The sequence below is a fragment of the Megalops cyprinoides genome, chromosome 18 (assembly GCF_013368585.1).
Source record: "Megalops cyprinoides isolate fMegCyp1 chromosome 18, fMegCyp1.pri, whole genome shotgun sequence".
In the NCBI taxonomy this organism is placed as follows: Eukaryota; Metazoa; Chordata; class Actinopteri; order Elopiformes; family Megalopidae; genus Megalops; species Megalops cyprinoides.
In genome coordinates this window covers 29,369,620-29,386,593 of record NC_050600.1, presented here as the reverse complement: position 1 = coordinate 29,386,593, position 16,974 = coordinate 29,369,620, and the positions used below count along the sequence as shown (strand labels likewise).

Here is a 16,974-nt window from a genome sequence, read left to right as displayed (position 1 = left end):
GTATAACATTAATTAAACAGAACAGATTGCAACATTTATTATTACCATTATTAACAGTTATTACCATGATCATATATGTAAATGTATACATACGTTGTTGGATTTTTCACAGTAATTGAATTACGAGTGAGTAAAGATATAAATAGAAGTAGTTGAGAAGGATTTCAAAGGTTTAACATGTTACTTCTTAGCATTGGTCATGCTAGTGCTTTTGCTTATCATATGTGGGAAGGTTTGTAAATCATTGTCCTTGTAAATCAAGGACAATGGAAGCTTGTGTTAACTAAGGTAACTAGGCAGGAATGTAAGGGACAGTGCAGAACAGAAGACTGGGTTTGAATGTGGTGTTGTTTCTGCCAGGTTTGGGGGTAATTTTTAACAAAAAGGATAAAGCATTTACTCAGCTTACATCGGTTAGTATCTAAAAGCATTTCAGACCAGATGATTCCACTGAGCAGGACTGAAACATTCAGGTACTCCTCTGGGCACAAAGGTAGTTAGGAGAGCAAATTAACACAACAGGTTGAGAAATACCTTTATTGTATATTTTTATTCATTTAAACCCTTTTCCAAAAACACCTTTATTACAGAACGGACATCCAGCAGATATTTCACAGAGGTGGCAAACCCAGGTCTGTGTTCAATCCGACCTGATTTAATCTAGTCCAGTCTAAATTAATCTTGGTTTACACAGGGATCTGTAGAAGCAGGATTAATGAAACACTGCTGTCCAGATCAGGAAGGCACTTGAACATTCAGCTAATCCACTGTCTTTGTTGAAAGACCACTCCAGTACCTGCTGGCCCAACATGGGTACTCAATTTTTACATCCTGAACCAACTGTACAACTTTAGAGGATGTGAGAACCAGGGTCTTCATGATAGCCTCCTCCCCCTCGCTCACTCACTGCTCTGTAGGGTCTAGTATTATTGTGACATTGTGGTGGGTGACAGGCATGTCCCCTGTCTCTCTGCAGCTGCTTCCTGTCACTGCTGCTGGTGGCTGCTGTGGTGTGGAAGATCAAGCAGAGCTGCTGGGCATCACGCCGACGTGAGGTGAGTCTTCAGCCTATCTTCTGTTTTCCCAGAATTCAGTTCAGCTATTAACACTTTCTCCACCGAATTGCTTGCATTCAGTCATCCTCATTATATATGGCTTGTCTAAGTATGTATGTGTTTCAAAACTACTGCCTCACCCAGCACTCCCATCCTGTGTCACCCTTGACTGGGGCGTTCTGTAAGTTTCTTTGACTAATGACTATTCATACCCTTTCTGGACCTTTCTGGACCACTCTCCCTTCCCCTGACCAGGGGGCTCTGTAGGTATCTGTGACAAACAACTGCTTGTACAGTCAATTTACACTCAGTGACCACTTTATTAGGTAAAGGTAATATCTCTAATACTGGGTAGGACCCCCCTTTGCCCCCAGAACGGCCTGAATTCTTTGTGGCATGGATTCAACAAGGTGCTGGAAACATTCCTTAGAGATTCTGCTCCATGCCGACATGATAGCTTCACGCAGTTGCTACAAATTTGTCGGCTGCACATTCATGCTGCGAATGTCCCGTTCAACCACATCCCAAAGGTGCTCTATTGGATTGAGATCTGGTGACTGTGGAGGCCATTGGAGTACACTGAACTCATTGTTATGTTCCTGGAACCAGTTTGAAATGACGCTTGCTTTGTGGCATAGTGTGTTATCCTGCTGGAAGTAGCCATTAGAAGATGCGTAGACCGTGGTCATAAAGGGATGCACATGGTCAGCAACAATACTCAGGTAGGCTGTGGCATTAAAACGATGCTTAATTGGTATTAAGGTGCCTAATGTCTGCCAAGAAAATGTTCCCCACACCATTACACCACCACCTCCAGCCTGAACCGTTGTCACATGGCTGGATGGATCCATGGATTCATGTTGTCTACGCCAAATTCTGACCCTACCATCTGCATGTCACAGAAATCGAGATGTGCCCACTGTAGCCTCAGGTTCCTGTTCTTAGCTGACAGGAGTGGTCTTCTGCTGGTGTAGCCCATCCACCTCAATGTTCAACATGTTTGTAGCGAAGGGCGAGAGCAGTCACCCCAGTCACCCCACCCCGAGCCAGGCTCGTTGGTATGGCAGTCAGAGCGCATACTCAACCGTAGTGACAGCACTCCGTCACACTGCCCTCCCCTTCGGGAAGCACGCCCATGCGCTTCACGCACCATGGCGTCCCTCACGCATTCTCTTGCCGTATTTCTCCCATCCCAGGGTGCCCCACTCACCAGTGCTTCACCCATCTCTGGGGTCCTTCACACCGTGCTTCACCCATCTCTGGGGTCCCTCACACACCGGGGTCAACTGAACCTGGGGGTCCCTCATACGGCTCACACACCGGGCACGCCTCCGATGGCCTCGCGGCAAGCCATCCCACTCTGACACCATTTGTAGCGAAGGGCGAGAGCAGTCACCCCACCCGGCCTCAAACCCTGGTCTACGGGGTACCAAACATGTGACTTTGACCGCGACGCCAAAGAGCCAGGCTCGTTGGTATGGCAGTCAGAGCGCATACTCAACCGTAGTGACAGCACTCCGCATGTGAGACCTAGGCAACGACCTGAGTCTCCAGGATGACACTAAGTGGCCACACCAGCTCAGCAGTAATCACGCAGTCCTCAGGATTCCCAGGGAAAGATTTTTTATTTATTATTTAAGGCAAGAATGATAGCCATCAGTGTCCCTCATAAAGGGAGTGCAGACACAAAACCAAAATGAAATTCCAATAGAAGAACAAAAAAAAACAAGTTAATAATAACTTAAACAAAATTAACTCAAATTAACCAGCTGCACCCAGCTGCAGCATGCCGGCCTGCACAGACACCAGCTCACTCTCCTCTCTGTCTATCATGCTGACCATATTTATATAGACTCGAACACCCCCTGAACAGGGGAGTCCTAGGGAGTCTACATTCAGAAACTGGATGAATTACATTTGAATAACAGTTTAACCAAACAAAAAGGTAACATTATATTCAAAATGACAACCACAACCAAAATAACAATAAAACAAACATTACATATACTAATAAACAAACTACCAATATCCCTTCCTCCCCCCTCCACTCCTACAATGAGCCTTCCTTAAAGTTCGCGCGAAACCTACGGCGAAACCTCAGAAAAGGGACGTAGTCAGGGCGCGCGCTTCCTCTGACCACCTCCTTCCCCGAGCAGCTGGCTTCCTCCACACACCGAGACCGCGCATGCGGAAGAGAGAGAGAGAGAGAGAGAGAGCGGGAGAACACAAACAACCAATGTACACGGTACCTACATAAACTACAAAACTAAACAAAACGTAACAAGTACTATAACTAAATATAAAGATAACTGGAGGAGTGTTGTTTAATGGACTGATAACTAAACCCAGAAATCATTCGGAACCACATTACATGATACCGAACTACTGTGCTGTAGGAAACCAGCTAGCAACTAGTGAGGCACCCATCGTACGCCTGAGCACACTCGCTATGCGTAGCGATCTCCCTGCGTTTATTTTAGGAACGAAGGGACAGTGGAGGAGCATCAATTAGCTTCTCCACATTGTTGTATGCTCAGAAATGCTTTTCTGCATAGCACTGTTGTAACATGGTGGTTATCCTCTTACCTCTGTCATTAACAAGGCATTTTCACCCACAGAAGTGCTGCTCGCTGGATGCTTTTTGTTTTTCTCACCGTTCTCTATACACTCTAGAGACTGTTGTGCATGAAAATCCCAGAAGATCAGCAGTTTCTGAGACACTCAAACCACTCCGTCTGGCACCAACAATTATCCCATGGTCAAAGCCACTTAAATCAGATTTTCTACCCATTCTGATGTTTGGTCTGAACAGCAGCTGAACCTCTTGACTATGTCTTTGTGATTTTATGCATTGAGTTGCTGCCAGATCATTGGCTGATTAAATATCTGCATCAATGAGCAGGTGTACAGGTGTACCTAATAAAGTGGTCATTGAGTGTAGATGGTCCCTGACTGTGAATATTACATCATGGAAGTGAATCTTGTTGGGGCAATGTCCCTTCACCGTTGAGTTAAAACAGACCTGTGTACAGCATGCTTTTGCGTGGGAATAACAATGTGTGAGGAAGGAGTTGGGCATTGGTATCCACTCCAGCTTCCAAGACAGCTTCCAGCCAGGCCCAGCACCAGGAGAAAATACAGGGGGGTACACTTGCAATCCACAGGAGGGCACAGAAAGTCTTAAAAAATGCTAAACTAAGGACTTCTTCTCAAAAGTGATATACCATAGCCACCAACTAAAATGTCACCGTACAACAGTGTGTGCTGAAACATTTCTTAACTATCTCTATACCAAATACGAACAAATAGATAAATTTGCTCAATAATGCTCTCAATACACATGTAAAGATAACAGCACCAGGCAAGGCAGCTTGACGTTATCTTACCTTGATTCAGAAGAGCTGTAAGCACCTTGTTGTTGAGCTGAATCTCCTAAACAGCCTTTCCTTCCATTCATCGCAAAATTCGCAAAAAGGTCCTTCTCGAATGACAGCTGACTTAGCTGGGCTTTCCATGAATGCAGTAGGCTTCGGTGTTGGTACACACTGGTCAATGTGGAGAATGAGTTTTCACATCATGCAGTAGAGGCCCCAACTGTGAGTCCTTGTTTCAATATGGTCAGCACCATCGGAATGGCCATGAGAGGATGGGAGAATCGTTGCACGAATTTCATTTGGGTCCATTTTTCGCCATCTGTGCCAGTAGTTTTGATTGTAGAACCTTGCAAGCCACAGCAAACTCAGTCTTTGATAAATAAAGCTTTGGCTTTCTGGAATGTAGTGTACACAATGCATCTACTGTTGCATTCGCTGAAACACTCAACATCCACAAACAAGCACAACATCCATGGTGCTGAAAAACAATGTTTTGCACTTCTTCTCATTCCCCTCATTGTGTTGGCCAACTGTGCCTTCAGTTGCATACTGTTGTAATGTTGTGCTCACAACCCTTCTTTGCTTATGAGCCACCGGCGTGTCCACATCGCTACTTTGTCCCCATATTTTCTCAAATTCTATGTTGTTTTGAAACTTTTCAACACACTCGTAGGCACTCCAAATGACTTTCACGCTAGTGCGCAGGTCTGTTTCTGTGGCCTGAAGCAGCTTGTTTGGAGGATCTAGGAGCCCCAAAATTTTGTGAACTATGCTGACTATGAACTTGAAGCCTGGCTCTGTTATTGCTTTGATTAAACCAGCAGCTTCAATTCTGATGCTTGTGCCATTTGATTGAGTACTTTCAAATACATTGAACAACACAAAAATACTGTCAAACAATTTTAAAATGACAGATACCGTGGCGGGGTGGCCAGTCCATCTCTGATTGTGTAATTGCTTCAGTGTATCACCTTTATATTTTCATGCCACATTGCCATGCGTTTCAAATGGTCTTAACTAGTGGCATGTTTGTTAAATACTTTGTTTCCATTGATGGCATGTCTCCAGTTATTATATCCCATTACTGTAAATGTTGGATCAGGACTTTCTGCACGGAAAGCAGAAGACTGCATCCGCCTTTAGAGAATATTCCAGCTGCTCTCTGCCTGTGTACCTAGCACTGCAGAATGCCCATTTCTTACCACTGAACAGGAGGCTAGGGAACTTGTCTTGATACACCTGCAAAAGCTCATCATTGCTGAGGTCATCGGGTGCTCTAGGGCCTAGATGAGAATGTCTGCTGCTGGTGCTGCTGCTGGGTTGAGTGCTTGGGTTCTTCACCGTGTTATTACCGTGGTCAGCTGGGGCTGAGTGACTTGTGGTGATGATGCTGCAGGCCTCAGCATTAAGGCTTTTTGGCTCATCATGTTTTTCAGACACCGGGGTTGAGCACATCCTGCTGGGTTCAACGCTAGTACTGCCACCATCATTGTCCTTGTCTATGCTAGCCTGGCTGCCCACTGAGGCGCCAGGGTGAAACCATTTTCTAATATCCGTATATAACCTATACACTTTCTAGTGAACATTAAAGAATTTTGTTTGATTCTAGCTACAGGTGTAAAAGCCACTGCTACATATCCCCCTATTGGTTGTTGGGGGCGCGCAATATTTTTTGAAAGCCAGCACTCGAATGTGATTGGTTAATAGAGTCATTGAGTTTTGGTTCACAAACTTTCACCCTGTCCTCAGATCTGCTAGCCAACCCTCCATAGAGATTGTACATCACCACTTTAATGTGGCTTACCCTTGTGTGTTAGAGCTAACTTCGAGAACCAGCAGGGCTGGGGTGCTCCTGTTGTGTTCGGGATAATGACAGAATTGTGCCATCAAAGCAACCTCATCCCTGACTCATGGTGCTGTGGTAATCGGCCCTGTGGGAGAAAGGCAAAATAAGCTTTAGTCACACAGCAAAATGGCAGGTTTGTTGTGGAGCAGGTGGTTGGTCACAATGTAGGCTTCTCTGTCAGCGGTTTCAGTGTGAATGAGCAGGTGCATATTAGGGTTGTCTTTTCAGGATTCTGCATTCCACATTTGAAGGAGAAGTTTATCATATTTTACACTGAGTTGACTTGCAAACAAGCAGCTGCATTCAAAATGCAAAAACACTGAGAAAGTTTGTCCACAGATGTGCACACACACTCTCCTTCTCTTTCCCCTTTCTCTCATGCAGTCACACAGACAGACACATACAAACACTCATGTAAACACTCTCTGTGCCTTTCAAACAGTCCCAGGCACACATGCACAGAGACACACACACACACAGACACACAAGCAGATCCACATACACAGTCAGACAGACAGACATGCAAACATTCTCTCTGTCTCTGACAGTCCTCACACACACACGTTGATCATTGGAGCTGTTGGATGCTGGCGTTCTGGCTGCTTTTGCATAGTGATTTACCAGGAGGAGGTGAAGGGGGCATGCCTGCCGACTTCTCCTTGCTATGCACAGAGACAGCGGAGGAAGACAGCTGACACCTCTTGCCCCTTAGGTGTCACCCCTCTGCTTTCTTAAACACACTGCGCCCTGTACACATACCCTGCGAAACAAAGCAAGCCACACTATTACCTTTTATTCACATTAAATAGGTGTCTGAATGCATTGACCCCTACAGGGAAGCCTACAGACACTGTGTAACCAGTAGAAATGTAATTGCACAAATAATGTGCTTATTTCTGTGACACATGCCTTTGGGGTGACCTATTTAGCTTTAGAAAACACAGGATTACAAACATTCAGTAAGCCCCAGTGCAACACGGTAGCATGGCAGATTGCATTATGTGTAGTGACTGCTTACACACCGTGATTATCAGCAGAAATGCCAGAATGTCCAAGGCATGGAGGTGATGGTTTTCCTTGTAGTAACACTTTTTATGTCCTGTGTTGCGTCACCCAGAGGTTGAGGTGATCGCTTGGAAACAATACTTACTGTACATCGGGGCAATACACTGTCAAACAAGGTGCTGTGCCAGTATTTAATCTGAAGGCATAAGGTTGCTAAGACCTTTCCCAGGGTATTGCTATTAATTTCAAGCTCCTTGATATTCCAAATATGCAAAATATTAATTGACATAATTCCCAGGATGCTTTAAAGATGACTGTGGAAGTAGATCAGTATAGGCTTCAAGATCTGAAAGCTATGGGCCATTCCAGCACAGGGACTCTGCTGAGCAGCTGGTGGAATTGCGGTCTGCATGACTCTTATCTCGATGGGCAGGGCTTATCTGTCTCCACTGTGCCACAGCATTGCACGAAAACAAGCAGGGACATTGTGAAGATCTGTCAGTGCCTGTCACGGTGAGGTCTCAGTCACTCAACATGCTCATGCAGCGACAAGAAGGACCGGAAAACTTGCCGATTGAAGAATGAACGAGCTGCTCTGGGGACGCAGCTTCGCTGCAATATCATATCAGGGTGCTAAAAGAAGACCCTCTCAGTGGCAAATCCGGCAACATACAACCGAAGACGCTGTGTGCCTACGCAGCTGGGGCTGTGGAAGATTCGCAAAACATAATGTATCATTTGCAGAAACTTAAGAAGTGGTAGGTTCTCTGGGCCTAAGCAGAACCTGGATGGTTTGTATAGAGGGGAAGATGTTGTGCCCAAACCTTGTGGCTCAGAAGCAGCAAAGCTGCCTCTGATGATGGTAATGAAAGTAATGAAAGGTTTTTGTGTGGCATTTTCATGGTTCTGATGGCTAGGTGCACTGCTGATGGTGGATGTGGTTCGTAGGCACAGCCTTTGTGAGTTAGCGAGGTGAAAGAGAGCTATCGCTCATCTACTCCTGTGCTTTAATCCCCATCTTTTTGGTGTCTTTATATGAGTGTCAGTATGTCTGTGCGCATGTGTATGTCTTTTTGGTCTTGTGTGTGTCTTTATGTCTCTTTCTTTCCCTGTTGTACATATGTTTTGTGTGTATGTTTGTGTATGTATATTGTGTTTGTGTATGTTTTGTGTATCTTTTTGTATTCATTCTGTGAATGTATCTGTATGTATGTGTGTGTTGGTTTGTATGTTTGTGTGTATCTGTTCATTTGTCTGTCTGACCATTTATATGAGTATGTGCATGTTTGTGTGTGCACATACTTGCATTTGTCTGCCTTTTTCTCAGCCTCTGTTCAGATGTCTGTGTGTATGCATGCATGCATTTGTCTACAGTTTTCTCAGTGTCTGTGTTCATGTCTATGTGTGTGTGTTTGCGTTTGCGTGTGTGCACATGCGTGCATTTGTCTGCCTTTTTCTCAGCCTCTGTTCATATGTCTGTGTGTGCGTGCGTGCATGCATTTATCTGCATTTTTCTCAGTGTCTGTGTTCATGTGTGTGTGTGTGTTAGTGAGTGTGTATGCGCGCGTATTTGTCTGCCTGGCTGGTCATGTTTTTTTTTGCCACGCACACATGCCAAATGAGTGTGGATGAATATTCTTGACAGCTTGATTTACACAGAAGCCCATACCTCAAGTGATTAAAGTGATGTGTTGTGCCTTGACTGGCATAGCAGAATGGACAAGGCAACACTGCAGTCTCAGAAAGAGAGCCAGATCTCCTATTATTTTAAGCAGTCAGGGATTTGAACCCAGGCACACAGAGTTGCAAGTCCAAACCCTACCTCAGGCAGTGCCATTGTTTCCTTGAGAAAGCTATTGCAGAGATTGGCACTAAATTCTATCTGTAAAATGTAAAAGTAAATCCAAGCAACGCAAAAAAATAACCTGACAGTAACACCCTGGTGTTGTCATAATACAGATTATGCCCAAATTGTCTGGGTGACTGTGTTGATCTTAGCCATGCAGGAGCTGATGGAGCATGAGGAGACATACACTCACTCTCTCACTGGAGATTTTAATGCCGTAACAGGATCTGAGCCTGACATAATACATCCTACAGGTAATAGCCACAGGAGTGCAGGCACATTGTCACTATAGGGAACAGCGCAACAGAGCCCACATTGTTTTATAACGACTGCGGTGGTGTTTGTAGTCCAGGAGCGATCTTTGGTGATGTGCGTACCCAGGAACCTGAAAAAAGGGACCCTTTCCACACAGTCCCTGTTGATGTGTAGTGGATCAGGGTCTGCACTGTTCCTCCGGAAGTCTATTATGATTTCTTTTGTTTTTGAGGAGTTCAGAGTGAGATTGTTCTCTGAGCGAGAGTGTTCTCTGTTCTTATCCCTCCTGAGATAAGTCCAACCACAGTCGTATCATCCGCGAACTTGATGATGGTGTTGGTGGGATGGGTGGGGGCACAGTCATGTGTCTAGAGGGCATAGAGAAGGGGGCTCAACACACAGCCCTGTGGGGCGCCAGTGCTGAGTATGAGGGTTGAGGAGAGGTGGGGGTCTGGTCCGATAGTCTGGGGGCGGTTTGTCAGAAAGTCCTTGATCCAGTGGCAGGTGGGTTGGGAAAGTCCTAAGTGAGTTTAGTGACCAGTCTGCCCGGGATGACGGTGTTAAAGGCAGACCTGAAGTCTTTGAAAAGCATCCTCACATAGCTCCCCTGGTGTTCAAAGTGGGTCAGTGCAGTGTGAAGAGCAGTAGCCTAATGATGGCTCTTCTGTGGCCCTATTCACTCTGTAGGCTAACTGATGTGGGTCAAAGGTGGGTGGGAGGCTGGCTTTGATGTGCTGCAAGACCAGCCTCTCAAAGCACTTCATGATGACCGGAGTAAGTGTGACCAGATGGTAGTCGTTGAGGCTGCTGATGACAATGTTTTTCGGCAGTGGAATGATTGTAGCAGACTTCAGGGAAGGTGGGATGATGGATTTAGACAGGGACAGGTTGAAGATCTTTGTGAAGACCTCGGAGAGCTGGTCTGCACATTCCTTCAGCACCCTTCCTGTCACACCATCATGGCTGGTAGCTTTCCTCAGAAAAAGGAGAGCATCGAGCTGCTGTATCTGTACATGCTGCCGTCTTAGCGTCTAGCCTTAAAGTCCCTTTAATACATATAATCATTTTGGAAATATTGCTGTTATTTAACATTCATTCCAATAAAGTAATTTAATACATATAATCATTTTGGCAATATTGCTATTATCTAACATTCATACCAATAAAGTACTTGAATTTGAATTAGAGAACGTAATGGTAGTGGGAAAGCCATAAAGGGGGGGGAGTGAGAGACAGTGATGGGCAGGGAGGGGGAGAGGAAGCCAGTGAGGGAGAGAGGGCTTCATGTTAAGGAGAACAGGAACATGTAAGAGGAGATAGAGATGATAACACACTTACTCTACGCTGTTCATCTGTGCCATATCTCTACAATAGTTCTGAGAAGCTTTGGAAATGTGATTTTATGTCCTGCCATGTCAGTGAAGCCCATTTATTGAGAGAGCAGCTCTGATCTCTCTTCCACTTCTGTTAACTCTGTAGTGCTTTTTGTTGTCTTCCTGCACTGTGCTAATGGACAGAGGAATAGATTCAGTTTGTTTTTTTTATCTCAGCTTGGGGGTAATGAAAGACAAGGGTGAGCATTATCAGAGCAAGTGCTGACTGGAGGGGGTTTAGCATCCCCACATCACTGACTGCTTTCCTCCCTGTCTCCACTCGTACTTGTTTCTCCCCTTACCCTCCTGTTCTGGGTCCTTTCTCTGGGCCACCCCCCTCTTTCCTGTCTTCCATTTCTCCTGTCTCTCTCTCTCTGCCCTCTGCTCTTCCTCCCCCTCCTCTTCCTCACAGCAACTTCTGCGTGAGATGCAGCAGATGGCCAGCCGCCCTTTTGCCACTGTCAACATTGCCTTGGAGATGGACGAACAGCCGCCTGACCTGATTGGAGGAAGCCTTAAGGTGAGGCTCTGCCCACAGCATGGGGCTCGAACAGGAGGGACTTTAACATTCACCGATCCCTGAACCATTAACGTACATACTTTTAAATCAGATGAGCAAAACAGGTCACGCTGTTGAAATTTCCATTGTATTTTTTTCATTGAATGCTTTTGTGTATCAGCTCCATGTGTGATCTGCAGTTGATAACTTTTCTTATTTAGTTATTCAGCGGCCCCAGCATGGAAGTAAAATCTTGAATGGAGTGAAGCTGCACCGCTGACTAAATTAACCTTACAAGTAGATTTTATTATGAGAGACTGTTAGAATTACATATAATTTAATATTTCTAAATATTAAATCATGAAATAATATTGTGAGTTGAGTTCTACTGTTTATGTGTTTATCTTCAGATGGGCCCAGCCTTAAGTTTTTGTCTAGGTTTGACTGAATTTCCACTTCAGGTTGACAGCAGTGCTTTTCTCTCACTTTATCATTTAATGTGCCTTGTGGCAACAAACCCACTTTTAGAACAGAAGCAAAACAGCAGCAAGCGGAAAGTGTTTGGAATTTCAAAGCCCAGTGCTTTGAAGGACTGGGGTGCTTGAAATTGAGGGGGGTACAGAGAAGGCAGAGGCAGAGAAATGTGAGTTTCATGGCGTCTGCTTGAATATTTGGATGTTTCCTCTAGGTGTCCGTGGTGGAAAACCTGTCCCAGTCTAGGCCAATCGAACTGGAGGCTCCCTCCACACTTTGATGCCTTCCGTAAAATATAATAAGTCCTCACAGAGTCTGATGTAATCATGGTTGTTTGGTTTATTGCATATGGTGATCAATCACATACAGTAAACCAGGTTGGTCCGCGGAGCAACAGGTGTATATGCGGTGTATATGCATTCGCCCAAATCACTCATTCACATCCCAAAAAGCAAGCCCCTTTAGTCTGCATACAGTTCTCTTTTTTTACTTTCCCCTAGCTTCTCCTGTTATACACAAAATATCATTGCTGAATAACATGAAAACTTTCTCACGTGGGTCAGAGACAAGGGGAGGAAGTATCAGGCATATCCCTAACATAAGACACCAGGAGAAGTGAAGGCCAGGTGAAGACCTGCACCTGCACCAAGAGAAGCAACATTATTTCGGCTTCTCTGTCACATGCGCCCTGACTCATACAGAAACCTATTGTTCCAGCTCCATATCTGCCTTGGCTGCTACAAAATATATAATTGACTATCCACTTTAACCTAGAATAACCCTAACCTAATGTAACCCAAAGGCTTGCTTATGAAACTCCAACTCCTCCCTTAAAGTCACCCCATCTTCTCCGTACACTATTGTTGTTTCATCACAGTCACACCACATTCTCCTGTTATCTCTCCCCCTTCCAGCATGCCCCTGTGGTACATCAGCACATTTCTGTCTTCTTTTAAAAAGGAAAAAATACCCCACCCTAATTTTACATTACTTCCAGGGTTCACACACCTTAAAAATAAAAATAACTAATTACCTGCTTAGCCTGACTGACATCTACTGGCAGTACTTATGAACTACATATGGATTTACTGCATGTGGATATACAATTTGTCACACCACAATAGCACTGAACAAGTACAATAGGATATGTGTATTTTAAGGCTAACATATTGGATTGTCTGGTTTCCTTATACACCTCCAGACCTCCACATGCATTGTAAAGATAGAGTAAATAGCTAATGTAATATACACTATATGGACAAAAGTATTTGGTCGCCTGACCATCACATCGTAATGACATTGTATTCAAATACATATACTTTAATATGGAGTCGGTCTCCCTTTTGCAGCTATAACACCTTCCACTCTTCTTGGAAGGCTTTCCACAAGATTTTGGAGTGTTTCTGTGGGAATTTGTGCCCATTCATTCTGTAGAGTATTTATGAGGTCAGGCACTGATGTTGGACGAGAAGGCCTGGCTCGCAATCTCCGTTCCAGTTCATCCCAAAGGTGCTCAATGGGGTTGAGGTCAGGGCTCTGTGCAGGCCAGTCAAGTTCTTCCACACCGAACTCATCAAACCATGTCTTTATAGTCCTTGCTTTGTGCACTGGGGCACAGTCATGTTGGAATAGAAAAGGGCCTTCCCCAAACTGTTGCCACAAAGTTGGAAGCATAGCATTGTCCAAAATGTCTTGGTATACTGAAGCATTAAGATTGCCCTTCATTGGAGATAAGGGGCCTAGAGATAAGGGGCCTAGCCCAAACCCTGAAAAACAATCTATTAGCAATGCTGACAATGTTCGCTGGCAATAATTTATTTCCACCATGTAACAAGCTTAATTGTATCACGTCAAGCTCCGCTTTTCTCTGGTGGGGTAAAAGTGACAATGCTTATAATTTATATATGGGGTATACACTTGGTCAAAAAATTTTCCACTATGTGTCTCAAGATGCATAAAATAATCCCGAAGTCGACTGAGTTTTCTGAACGTGTCAGTAATCTGAGTAACATCCAGTTGCTTATTTTAGTCCTCTGAATACATTGTGCCATTACGTATGTTTTTTTACTTCTGAAAACTGCTGGAATGAGTGCTGGCAGATGCTGTAGAGGATTGAGTAGCCTTGCAGACACTGCAACCCTCCAGGACCAGAGTAGAGTAGCCTTACATATACTGCAGCCCTCCAGGACCAGGGTAGAGTAGCCCTACATATACTGCAGCCCTCCAGGACCAGGTTAGAGTAGCCCTACATATACTGCAGCCCTCCAGGACCAGGGTAGAAGAACCTTGCAGGCACTGCACTTAATGCTGATGTCACACCAGAGCTCATTGCAACATAACAGGTGGAGATTCAACTGAAACAGAATAAATGAGAGACAGGAGGTGATTTTGTGAAAATTCATAACATATTGACTTCTGTTACATACATGCCACTCATAAGCACACAAATATCACAAATACTGAGACATGTACTGCACATGACATTATTCAAAATTATTCGTTCAAAATCAAGTTTTTTTTGGCTACACTATACAGTTTATATGCAACCAAACAGGTTGTTTGAAAAATGTGTTGGAACTGGATGTGAAATTCAGTGTTTTTACTCTGCGATGACTTTGTGTGGATTTTTCTGCAAGCCTTAGTCAAATAAAACAACAAAAGTTAAAAGTTAACTACAGAATGAAGTTAAGTGACTGAAGCCTTTATAGGTGAGTCACTCTGAACCAGCCATGTGAAATCAGGCAACAGCACAGGCCACCTTCTTGGAGGCAGAGATGGGAATCAATAAGATGCAAGTCAAATCATTGTCAGATTCACAGTGTCCTTACAGAAAATGTTTGATTTCATATCCCCCCCAGTATTCTTTCCTCTCACCACCCTCTCTCATCTCTTCATCTCTTTTCACCCCCTTGTGTCTCTTTCCTATTCACTATCTCTCCCCTCATCAGGCACTTTCAGCTCTTCATCTCTCTGCACACCCCCCAATTCAATCCTAAGAGGAGGGAAAGTTTTTGATTATCAGGTAGATTGTTGAAAGTGAGGCTTATATTTATTATCTTGGGAAATAATTTGGTCAAGTTTTGGTATATTTTTCATATGTTAAAATGAAATGCAGTGCTGTTTCAGTTTGGGCACAGTCAATCATTTTTAGGTAGCCATGTTTTTTGTGGCAGCCCTTCTCTATGTCCAGGTTCTACTCACCCAGTCTATAGTTTTTTTGTCATGCATTTGTGTGTCCCAATGAGTGATCCAGTTTTGTTTTTGTTGTGTTAAAATTTGGCTCACCCTAAGTTTGTGGTGATTTGGTCCTGGGGCAGTGAAGTGTTCATATGGACCAGGTAGGTGAGGGGACTCTTTTCTTTGCTCAGTTCTTGGCATTGCAGGGGTTTGAAATGGTATCGCTCTCTCTCTGTCTCTTGCCCTCTTTTCCTCTCTCCCTCTTTCTCCCTCCCTCTCTGTTTGACCCTTTTCTCTCTTTCTTTCTCTCTCTCTATTTTACCACCCTTTTCCCTCTTTCCCGCTCAGTCTCTCTCTCTCTTTCCCTCACTCTGTCTGTTTTACCCTTCTTTCTCTCTCCCTGTTTTATCTTTCTTCTTCCCACACACGCACATGCACGCACACAAACAAGACTCAATGTAGCTCTAGCTCTAGCTCGGCTGCTTATTTTATCTCAGCTGTCTGGTATTGTGTGCAGAAATGAAGTAAATGTATTGCTGTGGTAATGTTGAATCTCTGATTACTCTGGGAATGCCCCCTTCCCCTTTCTAAAGGATGTTTCCATCCCTGCCTGTTCTCTGCACAACTCAAAACCATACAGAACCAGAGATCCCATTTAGATTTCCCTCATGCCCACCCCCACCCCCATGTTAGGTAGATTAGCCTTACAGCACAAATAGCCTAATACATCAGGCTGTGTTCCAACAGCCTCACTCAACCCCACACGCACAAACATGCACCATTCATTGGTTTATCAGCAGGAATGGCAAGCCATTGCCTTTAATGAGATCACGGTCAGTGTTCATTTGCAGTCGCTAAAGGCTCGGCATGAGTTGAAACCGTAGGGGTTAAACCTGGTTCACACTTTTACTCGTTCACACGAGTCTGGCCCTTACCTTATGAGATAGTGGCCTTTCAATGCATGGAACAACAGGAAATTTTTGTATGCAATACTATGCATGTATTGTTGTCAGGGTTGGGGAGTAACGGAATACATGTAACAGCGTTATGTATTTAAAATACAAAATATGAGTAACTGTATTCCGTTACAGTTACCATTTAAATTGATGGTAATCAAATTACAGTTACATTTTAAAAATATAAATCTTATAAAAATATAAGATTTAATGTTTATTCAGTTGGAAAATCTATCCAATGATTGGCAACCCCGGGGTGTATCTCCCATATGCTCCTCACGAAAAAAAAAGAAAAAAGCGCGCAGCCTGTCTGACTCACAAGACAGTAGAATGGAGAGTGAGACAGAAAACAACCAGTGCAACGCGTTTATGTCATGGACATACTGGGACCATTTTATTTTGAAATTTCAAATAAGGTCGTAACATAACAGTACAATGCAAGCTGTGTTTACCAGCAACCAAACTGCTATCCGCTTCAAAAGAGTCGACCTCTAACCTGAAGAAGCATCTTGAAGTAAGTTCTCTTTTTCATTATTTAAGCTAATATTGAGCGCTAGCTAGCTATCTTACATAGTTTGGCTGCACTGGATTAAAAATTCAGCTAGCTAGTAGGCTCTATAGTATTAAAGCTAACAAGCTAATGAGTAGATACAGTGACAAAACAAGTGAAATTTCACATGTTAAAAACTGCAATTACTCCCACAGTTTTAGACTATGCATATAATACATTAAATTGCTAAGCTACTCCTTTATCACTCACAGTGTATTTAGGGTGCTCGTGCCTTTTCTAATTCATGTTTTCGTAATGTACAGTTTTTTAATTAATATTTACAATTCTGAAGAAACTGCGATGAAATGCCATAGGCTTAACATGAGGGTGCCAAAATGTTAGCCACAACAATGCTAAGTGAACATTCTAAAAAGTGTACAGAACCTTAGTTGGATGAACATTCTTTAAAAAAATGTTAAGAACGGTTTCAATTGACAAAGAAATAATTTTATTTAAAATTTATTTAAAAAGTATATTAAAATATTTTGAAAACTACTTTTAATGTACTGTTGCGATCATTTCATGCACCTGTTTGTCTAAATGCGAAAAGTTCAGTAAAAGAGA

General features: G+C 43.7%; 1 protein-coding gene across 6 annotated transcripts in view; it reads left to right on the top strand.

The window, feature by feature from the left end:
- The window catches only part of LOC118793069 (attractin-like), a 179,846-nt gene that overhangs the window by 135,933 nt on the left and 26,939 nt on the right, over nt 1-16,974 (top strand). For all 6 annotated transcript variants that reach the window (XM_036551024.1, XM_036551023.1, XM_036551022.1 and 3 more), the window contains exons 26-27: nt 977-1,055; nt 11,167-11,274. In XM_036551024.1, coding sequence (XP_036406917.1) covers nt 977-1,055; nt 11,167-11,274 — 187 coding nt within the window. The remainder of the gene's footprint in view (nt 1-976; nt 1,056-11,166; nt 11,275-16,974) is intronic.